The sequence below is a fragment of the Callorhinchus milii genome, unplaced genomic scaffold (assembly GCF_018977255.1).
Source record: "Callorhinchus milii isolate IMCB2004 unplaced genomic scaffold, IMCB_Cmil_1.0 Scaffold8, whole genome shotgun sequence".
Classification (NCBI taxonomy): domain Eukaryota; kingdom Metazoa; phylum Chordata; class Chondrichthyes; order Chimaeriformes; family Callorhinchidae; genus Callorhinchus; species Callorhinchus milii.
Genome location: NW_024704749.1, coordinates 12,945,558 through 12,970,239, shown reverse-complemented (window position 1 = coordinate 12,970,239; position 24,682 = coordinate 12,945,558). Strand labels below are relative to the sequence as shown.

General features: G+C 43.0%; 1 protein-coding gene across 1 annotated transcript in view; it reads left to right on the top strand.

Moving 5' to 3' along the window:
* si:dkey-91m11.5 (BCR activator of RhoGEF and GTPase) overlaps positions 1-20,231 on the top strand; it is a 63,159-nt gene extending 42,928 nt beyond the window's left edge. The window contains exons 9-23 of the mRNA XM_007901742.2: positions 2,339-2,460; positions 2,800-2,968; positions 4,684-4,803; positions 5,678-5,753; positions 6,918-7,022; positions 7,913-7,987; positions 10,997-11,094; positions 11,432-11,563; positions 12,072-12,131; positions 13,921-14,030; positions 14,518-14,657; positions 15,702-15,836; positions 17,170-17,275; positions 18,503-18,665; positions 19,714-20,231. Of these exons, the coding sequence (XP_007899933.1) occupies positions 2,339-2,460; positions 2,800-2,968; positions 4,684-4,803; positions 5,678-5,753; positions 6,918-7,022; positions 7,913-7,987; positions 10,997-11,094; positions 11,432-11,563; positions 12,072-12,131; positions 13,921-14,030; positions 14,518-14,657; positions 15,702-15,836; positions 17,170-17,275; positions 18,503-18,665; positions 19,714-19,803 (1,701 nt within the window). The 3' untranslated portion in view covers positions 19,804-20,231. The remainder of the gene's footprint in view (positions 1-2,338; positions 2,461-2,799; positions 2,969-4,683; positions 4,804-5,677; positions 5,754-6,917; positions 7,023-7,912; positions 7,988-10,996; positions 11,095-11,431; positions 11,564-12,071; positions 12,132-13,920; positions 14,031-14,517; positions 14,658-15,701; positions 15,837-17,169; positions 17,276-18,502; positions 18,666-19,713) is intronic.
* Positions 20,232-24,682: the final 4,451 nt, after the last annotated feature.

Below are 24,682 nucleotides of genomic sequence, written 5' to 3'. Positions count from 1 at the left end.
TTCAAAGAGCCAGCACAAACTCGATGGGCCGAATGGCCTCTTTTGTTGCTGTATGATTCTATGATTCTACCAGAAGGCTTTTGGTTTGGAAGAGAAGAGCACTTTACTTTATGTGGTTTGGTTTAATTCCTGCCAAGGTTTTTGATTTCCATTCGGACACAGTTATTGTGTAACCAGCTGCCATGTGTTTGTCTGTCCTGTGCTGCTGCAGCTTTCACTAATAAAACAAGCTCTTATTTTTTGCTTGCATGCATGGAGTCTCTACTACACAAAAAACGGTTTACAAGTACCAATCAGGTAACCCGCATGTTCTTGCAAACGCTGTTAGTTGTCTCATTGTTCTCGTGTTCCTCTAGTTATAGGAACAAATTGAATGCTTGCAATGGTACTTTCATTCCCATTTCTTTAAAAAATACTTTCAAATGCAATTCCAAGTGTTCAATTGTATTGTTAGCTTTTGTGCCGCTCATTACCACTCGGCATGTGCCAGAATTCAGGCTGAAGTGGAGAGGGACAGAATTTGAGAATGGGTTTCCCTGGGCACTCACTGTTCTTTTGGGGTCAGCTTTGGCATAATCTGCCTGTCCAGGAAATAGTACACGGAACTATGGGAAATGCAATGAGAAAGAATGCATTTCTAAAGCATTTTATTATGTTGACGCATCTAAGCAGATCATAAGCGATTATTGTCCGGCAGAGTTACCACTTTATTAAAGGTTCACAGGTAGGTGGGACCTTGGTTTAATACCTTATCTGAAAAAGAAAACCAATGATTGAGACACTCTCCCAGCACTGCACTGAAGTGTCAGCCTGGACAAGAAGCACAAAACCCAATGTGGATTTTGAACTCACAATGTTCTGATTCAAAAGCAAGAGTGCTACAAACTGTGCCAAATGATATGTTAATGATGGGATAGATGTTGTAGGCTGGAGTAAGTCACTACCTTTTATTCTTTAGTCTATTTGATTTATTACAAAGTTATAATCTGTTTTGATCTTCTTCGAGTTTTGTACTGTAAAATGCAAACTTTACTCAAGAAAACAATGGTGTATATGAAAATAAATACAGTAGAAACGTCTTAAACTGGGAATCCTCAGAGGGAAGCAGCATGCTCCCGCCTCCCCTCTATCCAAAGACTCTGACTATTTAAACTAATTAATTTGTAATGCCTAAGCATGAATAATGTGATGTGTACTTCATGCTATTCCCTGTAAATAATAATAATAATAATAATCCTTGCATTTTATATAGCGCTTTTCACGTCGGGAGGACGTCCCAAAGCGCTTCACAGAACACACTGTAAAGTGAATTGACTGTATATTTGTGGGCAAACGCAGCAGCCAATTGTGCACAGCAATGTCCCACAAACAGTCGTAGATTAAAAATGACCAATTTATTATTGTTTTTGGTTTTGGAGGGATTATTATTAGGCTCTGTGTGGAGTAAGGAAACTTGCCCGAGGTTTCGCCCTGACCTGCCTGGAATTGAACTCGGGTCTCTCGCTTGCAAAGCGAGTGCTCTAACCACTGAGCTACAGGACTCAAATATCCTGTTTTACAGTATCCTGCATGCACTGATCACCTCCCAAACATTCACATATTACTTTCATTTACAGTGTCGATCTTGTGAAAGAAAACAAATATTCACTGATATTGCATGTGTTTTAAATGTCTCCTCTGGGCATCACAATGATTAATATAGTTGTTGATGGCAAAATAGTTCATGGCATCAGTTGATTAAACCTATCAAATGAAACACTTTATATAATCAGAGATGAGATTTGGAGACATATTTAGACATGGCAGAACACTGACCTCCTGATCACACTCCTTCATGGTGGTGGTGGGGGCGGCGGAGAACAAAAGGAGGTTGCCAGTAAACAAAGTGTCCCAATAAGCAAAGTGCTGTTCATTGGGACACGAAGCAGGCACTAAGTTTTCTCATCTTCCTATTGTTTTACTTTAATTTTAAAAGGTGGAATGTTTTTTAAAAAGGAAGTGTTTTGAATTGACTGCATTGGTTAGAGTAGCTGATTTTTGATTAACTAGGGCTGCATAATAACCAGACTAATCTCTACCATTTTCCTGCTAAAAGCAGGAAATGAAGCCCACAATGCACAGTGCTCCTCCTTGCATCTCCTTTGTTGTTTGTGCTCCACTTTCACTGTGGTTTCATATCATTGGAGCTGGGAGCTGGGGAAGGAGCAGCTCCTGAATGTTGAACAAAAAGCATGTCATGTGATAAATAATTGTTTCTGAATTAACCTATAATTGTACTGAATACTGAACAAAATATTAAAGTACTTTTTCCCTAGCTGTTTGCTTTTTATCTATTCAGCACCGTCAGCTTATGAAGGACAGCTTTCTGGTGGAACTTGTAGAAGGTGCTCGGAAACTCCGCCATGTGTTCCTCTTCACCGATCTCTTCCTCTGTGCAAAGATGAAGAAGCAAATATCTGGGTGAGGCAAATGGAGGATTAGCCTTTTGGGTTTTATTTAAAATTATCGATAAGACTGAATATTGCTCCAGAATTTGTGACATTTATTTTGACATACCAACCGGAGGTACCTATGCAATTACTGCTGTCTCTATCTTCATTTGCTCAATTGTTATAATAATCCTTGCATTTGATTCAAAATATTAAAACAATTAGAATAGGTACATTACTGGATACTGTTGGGTCCAGACAGAGGCCTGACAGTTTGTCCACCCCACCAGGTAGTAAAATCTAACTTTCTATTAGGATATCTGTACCGTGTGCTTGTGGCTTTCATTGACAGTTATTTCTTCTCTGTCAGGAAAAGCCAGCAATATGACTGTAAGTGGTACATTCCTCTCGCTGACCTCACTTTCCACACTCTGGATGAGTCAGAAAATGCCCCAAACTTTCCACTGGTCCCAGATGAAGAATTGGATGCTATGAAAATTAAAATCTCCCAAATGAAGAATGAAATTCAGAGAGAAAAGGTAACAGGAAACTTTTATTTTGCTGTGTCAGAAGCGGCATATGGGTCAGGCTTATCATTGTCTGTGTCTGTATCCAGCAAACAGTTTGGAATGAAATTTGGCTGAATAACTTTCAAATTCATGAAGCTTTTGTCTCCTAGAGTTAATGAAAGGATAGTGTGAGAGTAATGGCCTAAAAGCAGTTTGTGAAAGTGCTTTATTCAAGATTCTGTTTCTAGGTATAGTAATTCAGATGGCAGTTTCAATGGTAGTACAGATTTCAAAGATCAATTTTATTCACATTATGACTGTCAGTGGAACAGGTGGCAACTATCAGCCAGGATATATCATAACTATAGAACCTATTGTAAAAGTTTTCTTCAAGGAAAGATTTTGTCACTAAATCCAAAAGAATTAGATGGCTATTTAGCAAAGAAATCTATCTGAGAAATGGAATAGGGAATGACTGGAATGACAATGAATATTGTTTGACTTTGGTATGAGAATGAATATTATCATACCAAAGGATAACTGGGGTTTGAACCTGACACCCATGTGCAACTTAGATGTCAGGTTCAATCCTCAGTTATCCTTCCTCCCCCACATCCAGCCCCTGACCAGCACCGCTTTCTTCCACCTCCACCACATTGCCCGTCTCCGACAATACCTCACCTAAAAATCTGCAGAAACCCTTGTCCGTGCCTTTGTTACATCTCAGCTGGACGACTCTAACGCCCTCCTCACCCGTCTCCCCTTCTCCACTATTCACAAAATCCAGCTCATTCAAAACTCCACCGCTCGCAATCTCACCCGCACCAAACTGCGTACCCCGATTACTCCAGTCCTGGCCAAACCCCACTGGCTCCTGTCACAGAGCGGATCGCCTTCAAAATCCTCACTTTAGTGTTTAAATCCCTCCATTCCTTGCCCCCCTCCCCCCATCTCTCTACCCTCTCTCCCCACAGCAGTATCCGCTGCTTCCACTCTACTGGGTCCGGCCTCCTCCGTGTCCCCCGAATCCTCCGTTCCACAATCGGCGACCGTGCCTTCAGCCACTACACCCTGAAACTTTGGAACTCCCTCCCTCAACCCCTTCACCTCGCAACCCCCCCCCCCCCCCTTCCCCATCTTCAGGTCGCGCCTGAAGACCTTCCTCTTCGACCCCGCCTACGGTCACCTTCCCCCTACCCTGGCTCGGCTTTGGGCTCTGCCATTGTTAAGTTCTGAGACGCCGCCCAGCGTGGAGGGCACTATATAAATGCAAGTTGTTGTTGATATTGTTTGCCAATTAATATTGTTTGACTCTGGGACTAGCCATGTGGACCACAATAGTCACCTCCAGTGTTTCTGAGGAAGATTTACTGCACATCTTTTATTAGTGTAATACACAGATTTCTAAATCTACTATTTTAATTTTAAAGTAAATTTACATTAAATTTTATTTAAAATGAAATGAATGTCAGACAACCGGCTGACCAAGTAAATCAATCAATCTGCTACTGCCAAAACCTATGATGGTTTGGGTCTAGTCCATCGCCATGTGTTTCAGTGCAAATACGCTACCCTACCTGGAGGGCGCTAGATAAGTGCAAGTTGTTGTTGTTGTAGAGTGCTTTGAAGCTGGATTGTCACATTGATTCTCCGCACAATCTATCCTCTGTGAATTGACAATGGTCTGTCTGCTATTATAGAGTTGTAATCCTAACTTTACTGATTTTGATTTTTTTTATACATAGAAGGCCAATAAAGGCAGTAAAGTGATTGAACGTCTGAAAAAGAAGCTATCAGAGCAAGAATCCATGTTACTGCTAATGTCTCCAAACATGGCTTTCAGAGTGCATAACAGGCATGGCAAGGTGAGACTGGCCACACTTACACAGAAAAAATAGTACTTAAAAAAAAATGGCTACAGTATTTTATACCTACATTGTTGAATCCCCGTGCTTGAGGAATTGTTGGGATCTGCTTTCTGCTCTGTTTAGCGAGGAGAGCTGCATACTTTCCTGACCTGTACTGTTTACTTTCCCTGGATGGTAGATTTTGACTTGCATGGGAACCAACCCAGAGCCCCTAACATGAGAAAGCACAATACCATATGGGACGATGCTTTCTGAGATAGTGATATCTGCAGATTAACTGACAGGTTATTACAAAGCACTTGTTCCATGCTGAAGGATGCATAAACTATTGACATGATGTAGACTGAAAATGTGTGGAGATGATATTGACGGACTAAACAAGAATAATAATAATAATAATCCTTGCGTTTGATATAGCACTTTTCATGTCGGGAGGACGTCCCAAAGCGCTTCACAGAACACACTATAAAGTGAATTGACTGTATATTTGTGAGCGAACACGGCAGCCAATTGCACACAGCAATGTCCCACAAACAGTCGTAGATTGAAAATGACCAATTTTATTATTGTTATTTGGTTTTGAAGGGATTATTATTAGGCTCTGTGTGGAGTAAGGAAACTTGCCCAAGGTTTCGCCCAGACCTGCCTGGAATTGAACTCTGGTCTCTCGCTTGCAAAGCGAGTGCTCTAACCACTGAGCTACAGGACTCCACTCGCATGGAGTTGATGTGGATTGAACAAGAATGTGATGACTGGTGTATATTTGTAATGTAGACTTTGTTACTTCTCTGGCTGCTTTCATAATTGTTATGTCAGTAAGGGTGCAACATTAGTCTTAGTTTTCATGTCAGATTGTTCTTTTGTCGTTTAGAGCTATGTATTCCTGATCTCGTCAGACTATGAACGGGCTGAATGGAGAGAAATCATTCGTGAACAGCAAAAGAAATGCAAGTCTTTTTACTTCTCCTCTCGAGATGACGAACAATGTTTTAACGAACTGTGCAGTGCTGTAGGCTCAATTAATACAAGAAAACTGCGGCTTTTCCAATAGTGTATTCTACAAACCTTTTTCCTTGTTTACAGTATGCAAGGGGTTCAATAATACTTCAGAGATTCACAGAATCTTCCAGCACAGAAGGAGGCCATTCAGCCCATTGTGCCTGTGCCAGCTCTTTAATCGAGCTCCCAACTAGTCCCACTCCCCCGCTCCTACCCCAACTCGCCCCACTCCCCCGCTCCTACCCCAACTCGCCCCACTCCCCCGCTCCTACCCCAACTCGCCCCACTCCCCCGCTCTTACCCTAACTCGTCCCTCTCCCCCGCTCTTAACCCAACTCCTCCACACATTTGAACCTGTGTCCCACTCCTCTCTCACCACCACTGTAACCCACATTAAACTGACCACCTGCTCCCTCAACCCCATCCCTACCCCTCTCCTTAACTCCCAGCTCCACCTCCTTGCCTCTCTACTCACAGACATCATAAACCTCTCCCTGTTCACTGGCACCATTCCCACCCCTTTAAAAACGGCCATCATCACTCCTATCCTTAAAAAAACCCTCCCTGAACCCGTCCTCGCTCTCAAATTAGCACCCCATCTCCAACCTCCCTTTCCTTTCCAAGGTCCTGTAACGAGTCGTTGCTCGCCGGCTTCACTCCTTCCTCTTCCGGCTCCCATCAGTGTCTCCACACCTCAGGCGTTGTCAACAACAACAACTTGGATTTATATAGCGCCCTCCACGCTGGACGGCATCTCAGAGCGCTTTACAGTAACGGATCCCAGGACCGAGCCAGGGGGAGGGGGGCAAAGGTGACCAAAGGCACGGTTGAAAAGAAAGGTCTTCAGTAGCGACCTAAAAATAGGAAGGGCGGGAGCGAGACAAAGGGAGTGAGGAAGGCAGTTCCAGAGCAGAGAATTTTCCAGAGAATTTTGTTGTTATTGCTTCTAAGATGATTAACAGGAGAAGCTTCTGCGTTATCCCTTCAATATATAATCCTTTTCATTCTTCAATTCATACTCTAACATCCTCAAACTGAAATATTTTTCACTTTCTTTCGAGGCCTGCACCTCCAGTATAGGTATTGAACATTTTTGCCTTTTCATATTTCAGGCTTCAAAAGCTTTTCCCTCACGTCTCTGGAACTACAGATGCTCACAAATTCGTGTGTGAAACTGCAAACCGTCCATAACATTCCATTAACCATCAATAAAGAAGGTAAGCTGAGCCAACTCTGTGGGAGACTTTTTTGGTATCTTTGCTATGTTTACCTTGGTGTTGAACTCATGGTATTAATTAACATCACCACTGGGGGTGCTATTTGACTATGATGCTGTCTTTCTGCTCTCTTTTGGTCAGCTGGGTGTCACCAAAGCTTAACAGTCTCCAAACCAAACTGAGATTTCCATGTATCCACCTACACATGGGAATCCCAGAGATAGATTGTTGTAATGGAATGTTCACTCTCTCCCTGAGGGACATATCCTGCTTACCTAATTCCAGTAAAAAGTATTAGACACAGGTTGACAAGACCCGAGGCTCTTATATGTTTAGGGTAACTGCTGGAGTCTGACCAGCTAAAACTACATAATTTGTCATTGATATTGATGTCTGGCAAGCTTTCTCGCTGCTTGTCCAGCAAGGACCATCCTACTCATTAGAGCTTCAGCTTGCAGGATTAACAAGAGCTGAGTGGAATGACTACCTGCTCCAGGAACTCCCTGCAAGCTTCCTGGTGGGCAACATATTTCAGCATGAAATTTTCCTATCTGCAGCTCAGGCACACATCCTTTCCCATTGAGGCAGGGTTCCACTAGTTGGAGGTGCAGAGTTTAATTAGCAACTGCTTGCCGCTCTGCAGGCCAATCCAGGTGGATTCCAGGAACTGGATATACAAACCTGTGTTCATGAATTTGGATTCCAGGTAATGCCTTTCAGCAGCTGTCAACCCAAGCCTCAGAGTTTCCTTATCAGCTTTTTGTCGGGCATCTGCCTTCAACATGAAAGCAGATGCCCAACCTATAGCTGATGACGAAATAATCTAAGGGATAATTGCACTGTATGTCTGCCAATGCCTAACTTACTACTTTGTTTCTTTACTTCCACAGATGATGAATCTCCTGGTCTCTATGGATTCTTGAATGTAATTGTCCACTCAGCCACTGGATTGAAACAGACATCAAGTAAGCCATCTATATTCATTGTTCATCATACAATAATGATATGCTACTAACTTGAAGACTTGACTATGCTTTCTGTTTCCTGCCTTTACCTCTCGTATCTCCCTCTCAGTCCTTGTAAAGCACTTTGAAATGTTTTCCGTACATGAAATGAGCAATATTGTAAATTGTTGCCTGCTTCACGTTCCCTCCGCCTTGCCCACCCCCACCATTGGCGGGCGGGCTTTCAGCCTCTCTGCCCCCACTCTCTGGAACTTCATCCCACAGTCCCTCCATCTCGCCCCCTCTCTTGCCTCCTTCAAGACCCGTCTCAAGACCTTCCTCTTCCTCCCGACATTTCTACCCTCCTAACATCTCTCTGCCTCTGCTCTGATCGCCTCATCATCCTGGGCGACTTCAACTGCACTTCATCCCCTCCTGCTCCACCTCCTCGGACTTCTCCCCCCTCCTCTCCTCGCTCAACCTCTCCCTCCACTCACATTCATGGCCAACCACTCGATTCGGTGATCACCTGGGCCTCAGTGTCTCGGATGTCACCATTACCGATCACTTCATCTCCTTCACCACCTCCACCCCCCTCCCCACCTCCACCACACCCACCACCATCTTCTACCGCCCCTGGAAGAAGTTACCCCCACAATTCCTAACTGCTGCCTTGGAGTCCTCTGAACTCCTCTCCCTCTGGCCTTCAACCCTCACTGACCCCTCTTCTGCTCTCACCCTCCTCCACAACACCCTCTCCTCCACACTCGACACTCTTGCCCCCATCACCTCCCATACTGTCTCCTACTCTCGCTCCTCCCCCTGGTTCACCATCCACCTCCGCTCACTGAAGAGCCAGGTGCGGGCCGCTGAACGCACCTGCCTCAAATCTGGCCTAACGGCCAAATCTCCCACACTCCGACTCTTTCCCATCCTCCCCTACACAGCTTCGAACCCGTTTCCTCACCCTCTGTCACCAACCTCATCCTGTCCTTGAAACCCACCACCTGCTCCCTGGACCCCATCCCCACTCCACTCCTTATCTCCCAGCTCCACCTCCTTGCCCCACTTCTCACAGACACAATTAACCTGTCCCTCTCCTCTGGCTCTGTTCCCATTCCCCTCAAAACTGCCACCATCTCTCCCACACTGAAAAAACTCTCCCTTGATGCGTCGCAGCTATCAAGCTACCGGCCCATCTCCAACCTCCCCTTCCTGTCCAAGGTTCTCGAAAGAGTTGTCGCCTCCCAGCTGCGCTCTTTCCTCTCCACCCATTCACTATTTGAACCCCTCCAGTCGGGTTTCCGTGCTGCCCATAGCACGGAAACTGCCCTGGTCAAGGTCACCAATGACATCCTGACCATCAGCGACCAGGGCTCCCTCTGCCTCCTCGTCTTCCTCGACCTATCGGACGCATTCGATATGGGCGACCACTCTATCCTCCTCCACCGCTTGTCCTCCCACCTCAACCTTCAAGGCCCTGTCCTTCAGTGGTTTAGGTCGTCCCTCTCCCACCGTCTTCATTTTGTGTCCACAAACGGCTTTTCCTCCAGCCCCCTCACTGTCTCGTGCGGTGTCCCTCAGGGCTGTATCCTCGGTCCCCTCCTCTTCACCCTCGATATGCTCCCCTTTGGTGACATCATCCGCAGACATGGGATTAACTTCCACATGTATGCGGATGACACCCAACTCTACCTGTCCTCCTCTACCCTCAACTCCACGACCACCGATGTCCTGACAGCTGCCTGTCTGACATTGAATCCTGGACGAGAGACAACTTTCTTCAGCTCAACGTGCCTAAAACTGAGACCCTCCTGATTGGCTCGCGTCAGCGCCTCTGCACCTCAGGCGCTGACAGCATCAGCATCCAAGGCTGCACTCTCCACCTCTCAAAGCCAGTCAGGAACCTCGGTGTTCTGTTCGACCCTGAGCTGTCCCTTCTCCCTCATATCCGCGCCACAACTGGCACCACCTTCCATCTCCATCCCCCAGAGGATCGAATTCAAGATCCTCATCCTCACCTACAAGGCCATTCACGGCCTTGCTCCCTCCTACCTCTCTGACCTACTATCCCCCTACTTACCTGCCCGTACCCTCCGTTCCTCTGGCTCCAGTCTGCTCCACATCCCCCGCCCCAACCGCCCTACCATTGGTGGCCAGGCCTTCAGCCTTTCATCCCTTCGGCTCTGGAACTCCATCCCCCAGTGCCTTCGCCGCTTCCTCCCTTTCCTCCTTCAAGGCCAGTCTCAAGACCTTTCTCTTCAACCGTGCCTTCACCTCCCCTCTCAACTCTCTACCCCCTCCTCACTCACTCCCTCCCTTCCCTCCCCTCACCCTGACCATTTCCCCCCTGCTCGGGTCCTGACCTAACTGTCCAGCGCCTTGGAACGTCCTCCCGATGTGAAAGGTGCTCTATAAATGCAATCGTTGTTGTTGTTCGTCCGTTGCTTCGGGGACCCTCCTACCCCTACCCTCCCCAACTTCCACCCCTCCAGATCCCAACCAACCACCACCTCGGGTGCAGATTCCTGACTATCCAGCGCCTTGGATTGTCCTCCTGACATGAAAGGCTCTGTACAAATGTAGTTTGTTGTTGTTGTTGACAACAGGATATGGATTTTGCATCATATGAAAATGTCACAGTTCAGGATAGCCAACGCTAAAAAGCATTTCCCAATACATGCATTAATTTAATGTCCGCTAAAATTAGATTTTTTGCTGTGTAATTTCACTTACCTACTGTGAGTTATAAAGAAAATCCAAGATGAGGAGCTACAAGGTATGGTCGATATTCCATGGTAAATTCTGATTATGACTTTTGCAATATAAATCCCACAGCTCCTTATGACATTTTGTCCTAGAAATCTTCATCTTGGTGATGAGCCTGTGCGGTCCAGTGAAGACTGGCTTTGAGATGTGAATAAGAGTTGCCCTTTTTTAGAAGTTTAGTTTTCATTTTAAAAAAATCATTTCAGTTTTTTCTAATTTTGAACTTATGTTTGCTCTTCTTATTTTGAAACTATTTTACAGATTTATACTGTACGTTAGAAGTAGATTCATTCGGGTACTTTGTTAACAAGGCAAAGACGAGAGTCTACAGAGACACAACTGAACCAAACTGGAATGAGGTGAGTCTTCAGGTGATTAAATTAAAACCCTGCACATCTAGAAATGTACCTGTAATCCTGTTGATTTTAGTGGAAAGTGCAATTTTACTTAGAAATTTTGTATTTTATTCAGTTTTTTAACCATGTTCAGGGAGGTGAGCTTCTGTCAATGTTGCTCAGGTTGGCTCTGCAGAATTCAGTTATTAAAACTGCTGCCTGGTATGAGTTGAGCTCTGACTTCAGGTTAGAATAGATTAGCATTTCACCATGATAGTTGGAAATGTTGCCATTTGTCTCTTACCTGCATTTGCTGTGCACTATTTCTGCTTCTAGTTATTCTTTCTAATTTTGTTTACAGGAATTTGAAATAGAACTGGAAGGATCACAGACTCTCAGAATTCTTTGCTATGAAAAATGCTATAACAAAACCAAACTCACCAAAGATGATGCTGAAATAACTGATAAAATCATGGGCAAAGGACAGATTCAGGTGGGACTGTTGCTTTGCTACAACTGAAATGGAATTCTTTCAGCAAAATGACAGATTATTGGAATTGTGACGAGTATTAATCATCTTGATACAGAGTTTCTTGTAATATGCTTTTATTATTTTGTTTAATTGAAATATTATAAACAGGTGTAGAATTAATGAAGTCCTTGCACATTTTGATTTGTCTGTGCTTGTGGCTGAGTGTTTAAATGTATTAAGGGCTCGGGCAATTTGTGCAGGTTGATCCAGGATTTAGTTGGATTGTACCTTTACCAGTACTATTACTGGGAATTTCCTGCTTTCACTGCCAGTTTTATTCAGCTGATATACAGATGAAGAATTGGTATCTGTCACTAGATCAAATCACTACCTCCCTAAAACCTCTGCTAGTCTCTCAGAGCAAGAAGCACTGAAATAAACAGTGGCTAATGAGGATGCTTAGGTTGTCACTTTTCTCTGGCTTTATTTGTCAGGCTCTGTGCTAACTAAAGTTGATTCTATTTTGTAGCTGGAGCCACAAGCGTTGCAGGACAAGGACTGGCAGAGAACAGTTATTGCAATGAATGGTGTAAGTAGCTTCACAGATGTACCTGCATTTATGTTGCAGATCCAAGTAAAGGGGGTGTGTTTCTCATATCAAATATAATCAAACTGAATTATATGGTGGAGTCCTGTAGCTCAGTGGTTACGACTGATTGTGGGACATTGCTGTGCGCAATTGGCTGCCGCGTTCGCCCACAAATATACAGTCAATTCACTTTACAGTGTGTTCTGTGAAGCGCTTTGGGACGTCCTCCCGACGTGAAAAGCACTATATCAAATGCAAGGATTATTATTATTATGGTGAGATTAGAATCTATTTTGAAAACTAAACAGTTGGTGAGTGGATGAATTGGTTCAAACTAAGGAAAAAAAATCAATGATTTCTCTAATGGCTGTACAACTGTTTTTTTTGAATGGAGTTGTTTATCATTGGTTGACTGGAGTGACACTAACCTCCGAGCCATCAGGCTGACAAACGATCCTTCAGATAAATTTTGTCCTTCATTCCGTGGCTGTTTGGGGGACAATGCTGTGTGTAAGTTTGCAGCTGTGTTAACCTGCAAAATACACAGTAACTACACTTAACAATAATTACTGTGGAGCACTTTGAGAGGATCTGATGATCTAACCTCCTGATGTAGAGGCCACTGAACTAGTCCGACATCTGCAAATTATAGATCTATTATTTCTTCAGTTCAGGAAAGATGTTAAGGTCTTAAAGGTTTACGAAAATTATTTCAGGGATGACGGGCTCCAGTGATGAGAGATTATTATTATTGGAGAGGCTGGGCTTGTTTTCATTGGAGCAGAGATTGAGCAGTACATAATTATGAATGGGTTTGATGGGGGAAATAGGGAAAAGTTATTTCCAGCGAGGCTGAGGAACAGCTTCTGTGCTGGGTCTCCTTAGTTAGATCATCAAGGTTAGATCATCAGATCCTCTCAAAGTGCTCCAAAAGCAAGGTTACTAAAACATAAGCTTATTCCATTTACAATCCTCCAAGAGATTTTTATCTAATCAGTCTGGACTAGATAGAGCAATGTGCTTACCTCTTGTTCCAGTGTTTGATTTCAGTGATACATTAATGGATACAATAGTTTTGGGGAGGCATAGTCATTAAATTATTTTTGATGACCAAGAACTTAATTTTACTCTACAATACAAATTTATCTTTGTATTTATTCACCTTACATCAGAAGGATGCAACAGTACTGACTTGGCACCTAAGCTGGGGGTGGGGAGGAGACAGCGCAGTATGTCTTGAGACAAACCCTGGCCGGAGTGAGGGAATGAACGGCAGAGACTCTAGGATGGTGTTTTAATATAACAATCTTTCATGAACAGTCGACTCATGGTATTTTAACTCAGTTTTGTGTACCTTACCTTTGCTGTTGCTGTTACTGTTACACTCCTGGTCCAATTATGAAGAAAGATTAAGGAGATTGGCGCAATTGAGGCTGCGGGAAGCCCAACTGAAGCTTTCAGAATGATCCACAAAATTGATTTGGTTAAAAATGGTAATTTGGTGAGATTTCCCAAACTCTTTGCACATTACGTCACTGCATACTGTAAAGAGTTATCCCACTAGCTGGGTTGAATGCAGGGGTGAAATTACAGGGATTTTCTATCAATCTATCAATGTGCCATTCAACTACCACATAATTGGATCTCTGAACTTAAACACTGCTGATTTTAAACCATCATTTTAGAGTTATGTTTGGCCTCATCTTCCTCACTGACATCACATGGATGTGTGGTACTGATTCACATTAGGTTAGTCAGAAAGTTCAGATTTTAGTTTCTTTCTCTGCAGATTGAGGTGAAACTGTCGATGAAGTTCACCAGTCGTGAATTCAGCTTGAAACGAATGCCATCCCGGAAACAGACTGGGGTGTTTGGGGTAAAGATTGCGATAGTAACCAAGTGAGTACCTTGTGTCGTGTCAACTATAAAATGGCAAACTGTCACTATAATAATACCCAAAAATAAAACTGACTTTGAGTAACACTATCTCCATTGGATATAACTAGACTTGTTTCACACCTTTCGGGACTGAGTTAATCAGAATCGAGGCTTATCCAGACCTTGTTCTGTCCACTTGCCTGTCAGACATCAGTGATCCTGGAATCGAGTAGAAGTTGAAATGTAGAATTGTGTGTCATCTACATACATATGGAGCAAGTTAGCATTGGGAATGGGCAGATTTGACTGAATCACATTTTGTGAAGACTATGAAGGATGGGAAGTGGTGTGACCAAAACTACCCTCTTCTTTCTGTTCTGCATCTTCCCAGTACCTTTTCTCAGTCTTTCAGATGATTTTATATGTGCTGTATTTCTATTGTTCTTGATGTTACAGGGAAAAATTTGAAAAATGTTCTTTGGTAGATTTCTCTTACTTGTTCCTCCAGGCGTGAAAGGTCCAAGGTGCCTTACATTGTACGACAATGTGTGGAAGAGATTGAGAGACGTGGAATGGAGGAAGTTGGGATCTATCGAGTATCAGGAGTTGCAACAGATATTCAGGCCCTTAAAGCTGCGTTTGATGCCAGTAAGTGCTCTCCCTCTGTTGTTTCCTACCAACCTACCCGCTCCCTATGTTCAGCGGGCTCCAGCCTGCTCCATGTCTCCCCCCGACCCACCCTACCATCAGTGGCCAAGCTTTCAGCCTCTCTGTCCCCACACTCTGGAACTCCATCCCACAGTCCCTTCGCCTCACTTCCTCCCTTGCCTCCTTCAAGGTCGATCTCAAGACCCTCCTCTTCGATCGTGCCTTCAGTCGCCCTCCCATCTCTCTGCCTTCCCTCACGCCTACCCCATCCCTTCCCCATGCTTAGGTCCTGACCCCTGACTGTCCAGTGCCTTGGGACATCCTCCCAACGTGAAAGGTGCTCTATAAATGTAATTTTGTTGTTGTTGTAATTCATGATTTACTGTCACCAGTAATTAACAATGGTTTTGAAGTACTAACAGTCAAGCTAACAGTTAGGTTACTATCACATAGTAGGAGTTGGCATTCTTGGAAATAAACTTGTTAATTTGCCTACTCTTAGAGCTATTTCATTTGATTATCACACTCTACTACTCATGCAGAGCTTTTTGTGTATTTGAAGGTTTAACTTCAAATGTAGAATCCAAATAGTGATCTACTTTTTAAAAAAAATACATGGGTGCAGCACCATCCATCTCCTAACTGAGCTGGTGTGTCAGGGTGAGTGGGAGGGATTTTCCTCCAGTGTAATGTACTCTAACCCCTGTGTTTATAGACTTACCGTTAACCCTTCAAATCCAGGCTTAAAGTGGGGCCAGTTTTACAGAATAAATTTCATATCAGTTTGAGTTGATTTATTAGTATTGACTTTGGGCTGGTGCAATGTGTCTGAGTATGTTTCGGGTCTCCATCTGATGGGGAGTTTCTGAGCTGAATCAACGAGTGTGAAAATTCTGTGAGATATGGATGGTAGATACATTCGATCTGTGCTTCCTAGTACTTGGTGCAGACCCACTCAGAAAAAATAATTCGTACAATTTAAAAATTGTAATATAGTATTCTGATTGCCATTTAATGCTTTTGGAAACTTTTTTCTGCTTACAGATAATAAAGATGTTTCCATAATGATGAGTGAAATGGATGTGAATGCCATCGCAGGGACCCTGAAGCTTTATTTCCGAGAGCTGCCTGCGCCCCTCTTCACAGATGAGTTTTACCCTAACTTTGCTGAGGGCATTGGTAAATTTACAAATGTAGCTGTCTTGCTTCAGTGCAATATTCCATTTCCCCCTACCTACCTGCCCGTACCCTCCGTTCCTCCGGCTCCGGTCTGCTCCACGACCCCCGCCCCAATCGCCCTACCATCGGTGGTCGGGCTTTCAGCCTCTCAGCCCCTGGGCTCTGGAACTCTATCCCCCAGTGCCTTCGCCGCTTCCTCCCTCTCCTCCTTCAAGGCCGGTCTCAAAACCTTTCTCTTTGACCGAGCCTTCAGCTCCCCTCTCAACTCTCTTCCCCCTCCTCGCTCCCTCCCTTCCCTCCCCTCACCCTGACCATTTCCCCCCTCCTCGCTCCCTCCCTTCCCTCCCCTCACCCTGACCATCTCCCCCCTGTTCGGGTCATGACCCAACTGTGCAGCGCCTTGGGACGTCCTCCTGACGTGAAAGGTGCTTTATAAATGGAATCTTGTTGTTGTTGTTGTTACTTATAATAATCCTTGCAATTGATATAGCACCTTTCATGTCGGGAAGACATCCCACAGCTCTTCACAGCATATATACAGGAGTGACTGTGTATTTGTGGGAAAACATGACAAGCACAAAGTGTGGTGAATAATCCCCCCCCCCCGGTACTGATTGAAGCGACATCTATCTTAGACTTGTGGGTTCAAGTCCCAATGTGTAGCTTGAACTCAGAGGTGAGTGTGCTATCACTGAGCCAGCTGACATGCACTGTCAATCCTTTTGATCTTCCTCATAAAAATTATTTAGGAATAACTTGTTATTTTCCCCCATTGTCATTAAAGCTACTCTCTTTGACCAATTTCCAACAGTGAGAGCACATAGGTTGCTGCATCGCACACACATCATTGCCGCTCAGTAACTGAACAGCATTTCTGTGGACTTTGTGAGGAAAGGTCATGCGGCTGTGTGTCCCACACCTCTCAGGCATGAGTGCAACATCTGTCATTCTACTGCTTTCAAGTCAGAGTCAGGGTTAAAATATGGATTGTATTGTAGAATTAAATCTTTTTATTTGAATGATGAAATTCTTAAGTGGCTTTGTAGTTTCAATTCATAAGATTAGCTTTGGCACCACCAAAGTTGGAAAATTAGGTGAAAAGAGGGATTATAGAAAGAGGGAAATTCTTTAAAATTATAGAACACTGATCATTGAGATGATGTAATTCAGATTCACTATAAGGTGACTGGTCACCAGTGTTGGTGTGTCACTTCTGCTGGGTTTGTACATGCTGTTGTTTTTTGTTAGTTATATTGAGGTCCACTGTGGCTTGAATGCAGAGTATTGAAGTGAAAGATGTGACATGAGATTTGTGTTGCCGTTTATTTCCCAGCACTGTCTGATCCAGTTGCTAAAGAAAGCTGTATGCTGAATCTGCTGCTATCATTGCCAGAACCTAATCTCATCACCTTCCTGTTCCTACTGGATCACTTGAAGAGGTGAGTCAGAGCAAATATCTCCTCTGTTCCTCTGTCACTACATTCTGCCCCAGAGCTGAGAGCACTGCAAGTGAGTTTTGATGTTTGTTGTTGACAACTGCTTCACATTTCAGAGTATGGTCAATTATGCCCAATCCTTTTATACCTGAAATTGACAATTTTATTATAATAATCCTTGCATTTGATGAAGCGCCTCATCACGTCTTCAAGACGTCTCAAAATGCTTCACAGGTTATACTGTAAAGTGAGTTGAATGTATATTTTGTGGGTGAATTTATAATGTATACCTTCAAGCGCTCCGAGATGCCATCTGGTGTGAAAGGCGTTATGTATATATGTAGACATTTACAGTGCAGAAGGCTGTTCGGCCATTGTATTACATACGTTTTTCATTTTCTTTTCTTAAATATGCTTGATTATATTTATTTACATTGAAATTCACCTTTAGTCAATGCACTGACTCACTTGAGCTTAAGAGCCTGTTGACATAAGCAGTAAGAACACAATGTACTTAATTCTGTTTGGCACTTAAAATTTATCGATATAAGCATGTGGGTATTTATGTTGATGTCTACATACACGGTAAGTTTAACGTGTTCCTATACAGGGAGAGACACGGGACTTCACATCTTTATTGACACATGCAGGATGTCAATATTAACAGGTTCAAGATAAGTGCATCGCTTCTCGACCTTTTGTCTAAGATCAAGTGTAGTTTCTGTTCACATCAGTTACTCTTTGAGCTAAAGCAAAGCTGGGAATGCTCATCTCCTGTTGACATTAGCTTGTGTTGTTACCATGACCCTATCTCATCCAGAACTAGACATGGAGAGAGAGGATTGAGCTCCTGGCTTCAGCTACAGGTCTGCCCTTTGTGGGTTGGGTTCGGTATTGCAGCACACTCACTGAGATCTATACACACACTCTTTGCACACACGCAAAGACTGCAATCTACGCGCGCAGACACGCAAAGATTGTGATCTGCCTTCACACAGAGGAAGGGGAAATACTGGAAGCCCATGGTCACTAGGCTCAGGCCGGGCTTAATGGGGGTGAACAGTCTAACCTCACTCACTCACCAAAAAAAAGGATAGCGCTGGACTACTCATGGTATCAATCACAGCCTGGCTCAGTTGGTCGCACTCAAGCCCTTGAGTCAGAAGGATGTGGGCTCAACCCCAACATTGGGACTTTAACATCTGTTTCATTCTTTTGTCACTTATGCAGGATTGCAGAGAAAGAGCATATCAACAAGATGTCATTACATAATCTGGCTACTGTCTTTGGACCCACGCTTTTGCGGCCATCAGAGAAAGACAGTAAAATTCCCACCAACCCCACGCAGCCCATCACCATGGCAGATAGCTGGTCCCTGGAGGTGATGTCGCAGGTAATATGGTGGCACATTGATTGGTTTCTGTTGAAACCTGAGAATTCTGTCGTAATAGATCAAGTAGGAAGAACTTCCTATCCATTCTGCAGGAACAGAAGGCTTTTGTCAGCGCCACATCATGTCTCTCACACTAGCGTTCAGTTATTCTGATTAGAGATGGTTTAGATAGTTAGGTATTTGGTAAATTACATTCAGATTGTCACAGGCTGTCAGTTCGTGGAATAGATCCATTAAGATGGTAAAAAATCTGCTCAATTGATCTTGTCTGAGGATTTCACATATTGCCTTAGAAAATAATTCTATAAGATAATCAAATCTTGTTGGTAGTAATTGATTTTCCTGTCAACTACCTTTTATGTTTAGCTGAGTTCAGTATAATAATAAACCTTGCATTTGATATAGCACTTTTCACGTCTTCGAGACGTCTCAAAGTCCTTCACACAATATACTGTAAAGTGAATTGACTGTATATTTGTGGGAGAAACACACCAGCCACTTGTGCACAGCAGCGTCCCACAAACAGTCGTGAATTGAAGTGACCAATTTATTATTGTTTTGTTTTCTTGGGGGATTATTATTAGGTGTGTGGAGTAAGGAAACTTGCCCAAGGTTTCTCCCTGCCGGGAATCAAACCCAGGTGTCTCGCTTGTGAGGCAAGTGCTCTATCCGCTGAGCTACAGGACTCCATGTCAGTATCACTGATTCCTGCAGAAGTTGAGCCCGCGAGAGAAGGCCTGGTTTACTATTGCCATGGGGTTAACTGAACCATGTGAATGTGTATGAGGGAAGCGACTGATCCATTTAGCAAACATGGAGCAGTAATGGTGCTCCCTCATGGCTCATTTTAACACGTATGAATGTTCAGGGGAAACAATAGCATGTTTAACGTGTTCCTATACAGTGAAAGGCCCAGGAGCAGACTGCTCCTAATCAGGAATTAGAAAACTTTAACTTTCTTTTAATTTGCTTTTTAAATAAAATTAACAGTCAATCACTGGTCTATATTGAATTAGTATAAGACTAATGGGCCTCATGTTCTATCCAGGTGCAAGTGCTGCTCTATTTCCTGCAACTGGAGACCATCCCTACCCCAGACAGCAAGCGCCAGAGCATCCTCTTCTCCACGGAGGTTTAAGCAGCCATCGTGAGCATTGTTGTAGCACCAACCAAGGCTTCATTTACCACCGGATATTCACATGGGAGCCACAAACACTAGCATTTTCACACAAAGGCATCAACCTCCATCTGTGACCTGGCATCTTCCTGTGTGTTTCAGTATGGAAAGTTACAATTCTTAAAGGTTTACTAGTGTATGAAGGAGATGGATAGTTTAGAGTTTTAGTTTTTGGCATTCTGTGTATAGGAACATAAGACTGATTTCTATCAAGTTTGATATCCATAATAAACAATTATGGATGTAAATGGGGTAAGCCGAAGCACAGAGACCCAAATACACCATGACAATGGAAATAACGTTTTATATTTAAAGCTCTGCCAGAAGCTTCTGGAAATAATGTTTTCCGATGTGTTGCATTAGTGCATCCTTTGCTTGTATTAACTCAGATTTTTTTTATATATAAAGTTTGATTTAAGTTATAATTTTTTTAAAAAAATTATTTTACCTACATAACGGCACTTGATAACTAGTTTCGCAAGTCTATGCATTCAGTATGTTCTGTTTTGTAGAGGCTACAACCAGGTGCAAGTGCACAAGCAATACATGACTGTGCCAATTGCTTTGCTGTCCTTTTTATTTCTATAGTAGATATTGTTAAAAGCAGAATATTGAGTAGTCACCGTCACTGTTTGCTTGTTCAATTGACAGATTTATTGCCATATTAGTACAATCCATCCAATTTTAGTAACATTATTTAACATGCAGGCATGTTGATTTAAAATTTTACGTAATATTAAAAGTCCATATATTAACTTCTTTATGTTTTGTTTTCCCCAAAGCTGGATAATTTGGGCTGGGTTGTAGAACATTATCTTTGTCAGAATGTTTGATGGGTGTAGCAACAGAAGTGGAAATCTACTTCACTGTTTTCTCACAATAACCATGGCCCCAGTATAAAGATCGATACCAACGGCACAAATCTAAATTGGCACAAAGTACCTGAATGAGAAGCTGATTCAGGTCCTGGAGACCAGCGATGCTCAAGTGCTGGTTTCTGTAATACATTCCCAGCTTATGCTGGCCAGCAACTCCGCCTTATTCTGGACACTTTCTCTGAATGATCCTAGTTTGCAGGAGGCCTTCATCCTAATGCTGTTTTTTCATTCTTTAACTGATTGAATAAGTTGTCTGTTTTCTGAGTTAATGTTCGAGTCGTACTTTACTTGTTATATTCACAGTAAAGGGGCTCAATTACCACAATGAAGACGTTCTGAGGCAGATTTGGTTTCTGGAACAGACTCCGTTTATGGAACGGGCAGGAAGGTGCATGTTTCAGGAAACACTTGTTCTGTCTCACAAACATCCTTAAATCAGTTCTTTAGTTTTCAGTTTTTAATGGTATGTTTTCGTTGCATAGTCTTGTGCCCTCCTGAAAGCAGTGTATCGTGCTTGGTTTCTGAAATGCTGTACTCTGTCCAGCGCCTTGGGACGTCCTCCCGACGTGAAAGGCTCTATACAAATGTAATGTTGTTTCTGAGGAGTTGGCAGTGAGTCGGATTCATTAAAATCGAGCCCAATCTGGTCCTCATTTCATATCCTAACAATACATTGTCCAGCAAAAGGCTCACTGGATGACTATCAGAAATATCAGTCCAAAGGCACCAAGGATAGCTATAGCTCCTTTATTAAATCCTGGTCTGAGATCAACTAACTCAGCCCAAGCCAAGCATGTGAGTGGCTCAGCGATACAACATGTGCAATAAAGTATTTGTGCCACATCAGTGATGGATTGAGCGGACCTTCCTCTATTTAACAGGTGACGATGCTCTGATTAAAACAAAAGCAACATTGGTTTCATCTTTTGGTTCTGAGTTTCCTGGGAATATCTGCATTCCACACTTTACACCATTACAATTTAGTTGCATCAATAAAATATTTTCATTGAGCAACCTTGATAAGGTGTAAACAAATGATTCTCGTAATAGACTTAGTTAAAGCCTCACGATTTGATTTTGTCTGTAACCATTGCTTTACTATGATCATTCCTTTAGCTGAGAGAGTTTAGCCATTTGGAACATTGATGCCTCTTTGGTCCACTCGGATGAACAGTATACACCTCCAGTTCAATGGTATTTCCCCTATTACACAAACAGATTTTACGTCTGCAGTAAAGTCCAAGGAATGTTTACCCTCTCTGCCAACACCAGAGCCACAGGAGCTGTGCTGTGGCTGAATAACAGAGAGCTTTGTGACAAAAACATTGACTTCCATCTTGATACTTTTGTGTTCACAGTCATCAAAAGGTCCAGCATCAGCTTCACAATTGCTTTAAAAAGCACAAAGAATTATACTGAGACGAGAGTATAAAAATTTTCTGCTAAAATTAAAATAAGAATTGGTGCCCTTTAGGTGAGGAGACTGCATCCAGATGGCCCCCATGAGCACAAAATGACAGATGAAGCAGAGATTTTCCTGCATCAGCCACTTCTCTGCATTTTGTAAACTGGAAGAATTCTTGTTTGAATAGTGACAATGAAGAAAGTGCCCAACTGTGCAGCATTTGTGTCTAGCTTTTGCACCAATAAAAGGAAAACAATCAGGGCTAATGTCTTTCAAGCAAAATAGAGGCTTGAATTAAATAGATTGATTTAACAGTTCTGCATTAACATTGTTAAAAATGTCATTGTAAAGCTATTGCATTTGTAAAGTTATTGCAATCTTTCTAATGTACATTTTGAGGAACAGATTTTTAAAGCAAAAAAATTGCATTCGTATAATATGGCACACTCCTCACCTGAATATCACTCCAGCCCAGAGTGATGAGAAGAAATAATTTATCTTTGTTTGCTGAGGGATTCAATATTAATTGAACTTGGCATAGTTTTGACTACAGGTCCCAGTAGGTTTAAATTCATTGGAAGAAACTAAAGGCTCATTATGTCTTTAAACATTTACTGAGCAGTATCTGGCATGTTTTTTTCACCAATGCTGTAAGAGTCAGAGTTAGTATTATTGGGATCAAGCTAAATCAAATCACCTTTGAGGTTGCGGTAAAAGTATTCTCTATATTTCATGCAAATGTCTGAGCTGACTGCACTCACAACTAAACAATAGTGTCTGCAGCATGCTTTAAAAAATCTCAGTGATCTCCAGATGTAAGTGCTTCAGAGTTAAAAAATCACCTCATATTTCCAGATTTTTCAATTAAAATAATTAAAACTTATCATGCTGTTATGATCTACTGTCACGTGCTGAGTATTTGATATGAAATTGTTGTTGAGCTCTGAATTGAAACAGTTGCTCAATAATGTAAGTATTATAATGAGCAATCAAGGATCTTCTAAAATATTGTATTATAATGTTATAGTTAAAGACGTGATAATTCCCTCTTCTAAATGACTGTAAACCCTTTGTAACCTGTTCTTGATGTACTGTAGTTAAGATACTTGCGCATTCCAGGGATATGGGTTAGAGTTATTTATTGAACTAATCAGGATTAAATTATATGAATAATCATGTGTAGAAGCATTTCTTCCTTACAATTAGGAATTTTCAGCTGAATTGATGTTGCAATGAAGTTTGGTAGACCTGTTCCACTGGAGTTGATGCACCCTGCAGTACTATTACTGACTGGCTACTCATTGTTTCATGTACAGTACTTGATTCCTTATATTACAGAAACCATCTGACAGGAAGGACTGTTCTGTACAAGAAATACCACCAGTTCAGGAGGAGAAAGGAATCAGGTTTTCATTTTTGTTTTTTGTATAACTGTTAATTTAGTTCTTTCACTTTCAAAGGGTAGTTAGGCATAAAAGGGATGCATATGATGCATATTTGAAGATTTTCCTTAGGCATTTGTAGCCTCTGTTTGTACACAAAATGTTAAATAAAATTCCTGTATCTATACATTTCTGGCCTTCGTTTTGTGGCAATCGTTGTTTAGCTGAGGCATTCTTTACTTTGCAGGCGAGTGCTCTGGGATGCTATCCTGGACAAGGAGAGTTATATAAATACACGATGTACTTGTTGTTGAGTGTCGCAGAAATGTTCCATCAGTTTGAGAGAAGACTGGATACTGAGCACAATCTGAGCTGAATGTGGGTGTAAGTGAATGACCTGGACCACTTTTCCTCTCCGTACACAATAGTTGATCAATGAGAATCACTTCTCATCCTTTGAGCTAAGTTCAAATTCAAGATCCTCATCCTCACCTACAAGGCCATTCACGGCCTCGCTCCCTCCTACCTCTCCGACCTACTATCCCCCTATCTACCCGCCCGTACCCTCCGTTCCTCTGGCTCCGGTCTGCTCCACGTCCCCCGCCCCAACCGCCCTACATCGGGTGGGCCTTCAGCCTCTCAGCCCCGAGGCTCTGGAACTCCATCCCCAGTGCCTTCACCACTTCCTCCCTCTCCTTCAAGGCCGGTCTCAAGATCTTTCTCTTTGACCTTCAGCCTTCAGCTCCCCTCTCGACTCTCTACCCCCTCCTCGCTCCCTTCCTTCCCTCCCCTCACCCTGACCATTTCCCCCCTCCTCGCTCCCTCCCTTCCCTTCCCTCCCCCTAACCATTTCCCCCCAATGCTCGGGTCCTGACCCAACTGTCCAGCGCTTTGGGACGTCCTCCCGACGTGAAAGGCGCTCTATAAATGAAATCTTGTTGTTGTAACTACAATATGTTTAGTTACATAAGTTGATTTGGTCCAAGAGTGTGCACAATGAGTGGTGTGTGTGTGCACAGTGAGTCCAGTGTGTGTGTGTAGTGAGTGTGTGGGTGCACAGTGAGTGCTGTGTGTGTGTGCAGTGTGTGAGTGAGTGCTGTGAGTGTAGTGTGTGCACAGTGAGTGCAGTGTGTGTGTGCACAGTGAGTGTGAGTCCTGTGAGTGTGTGTGGTGTG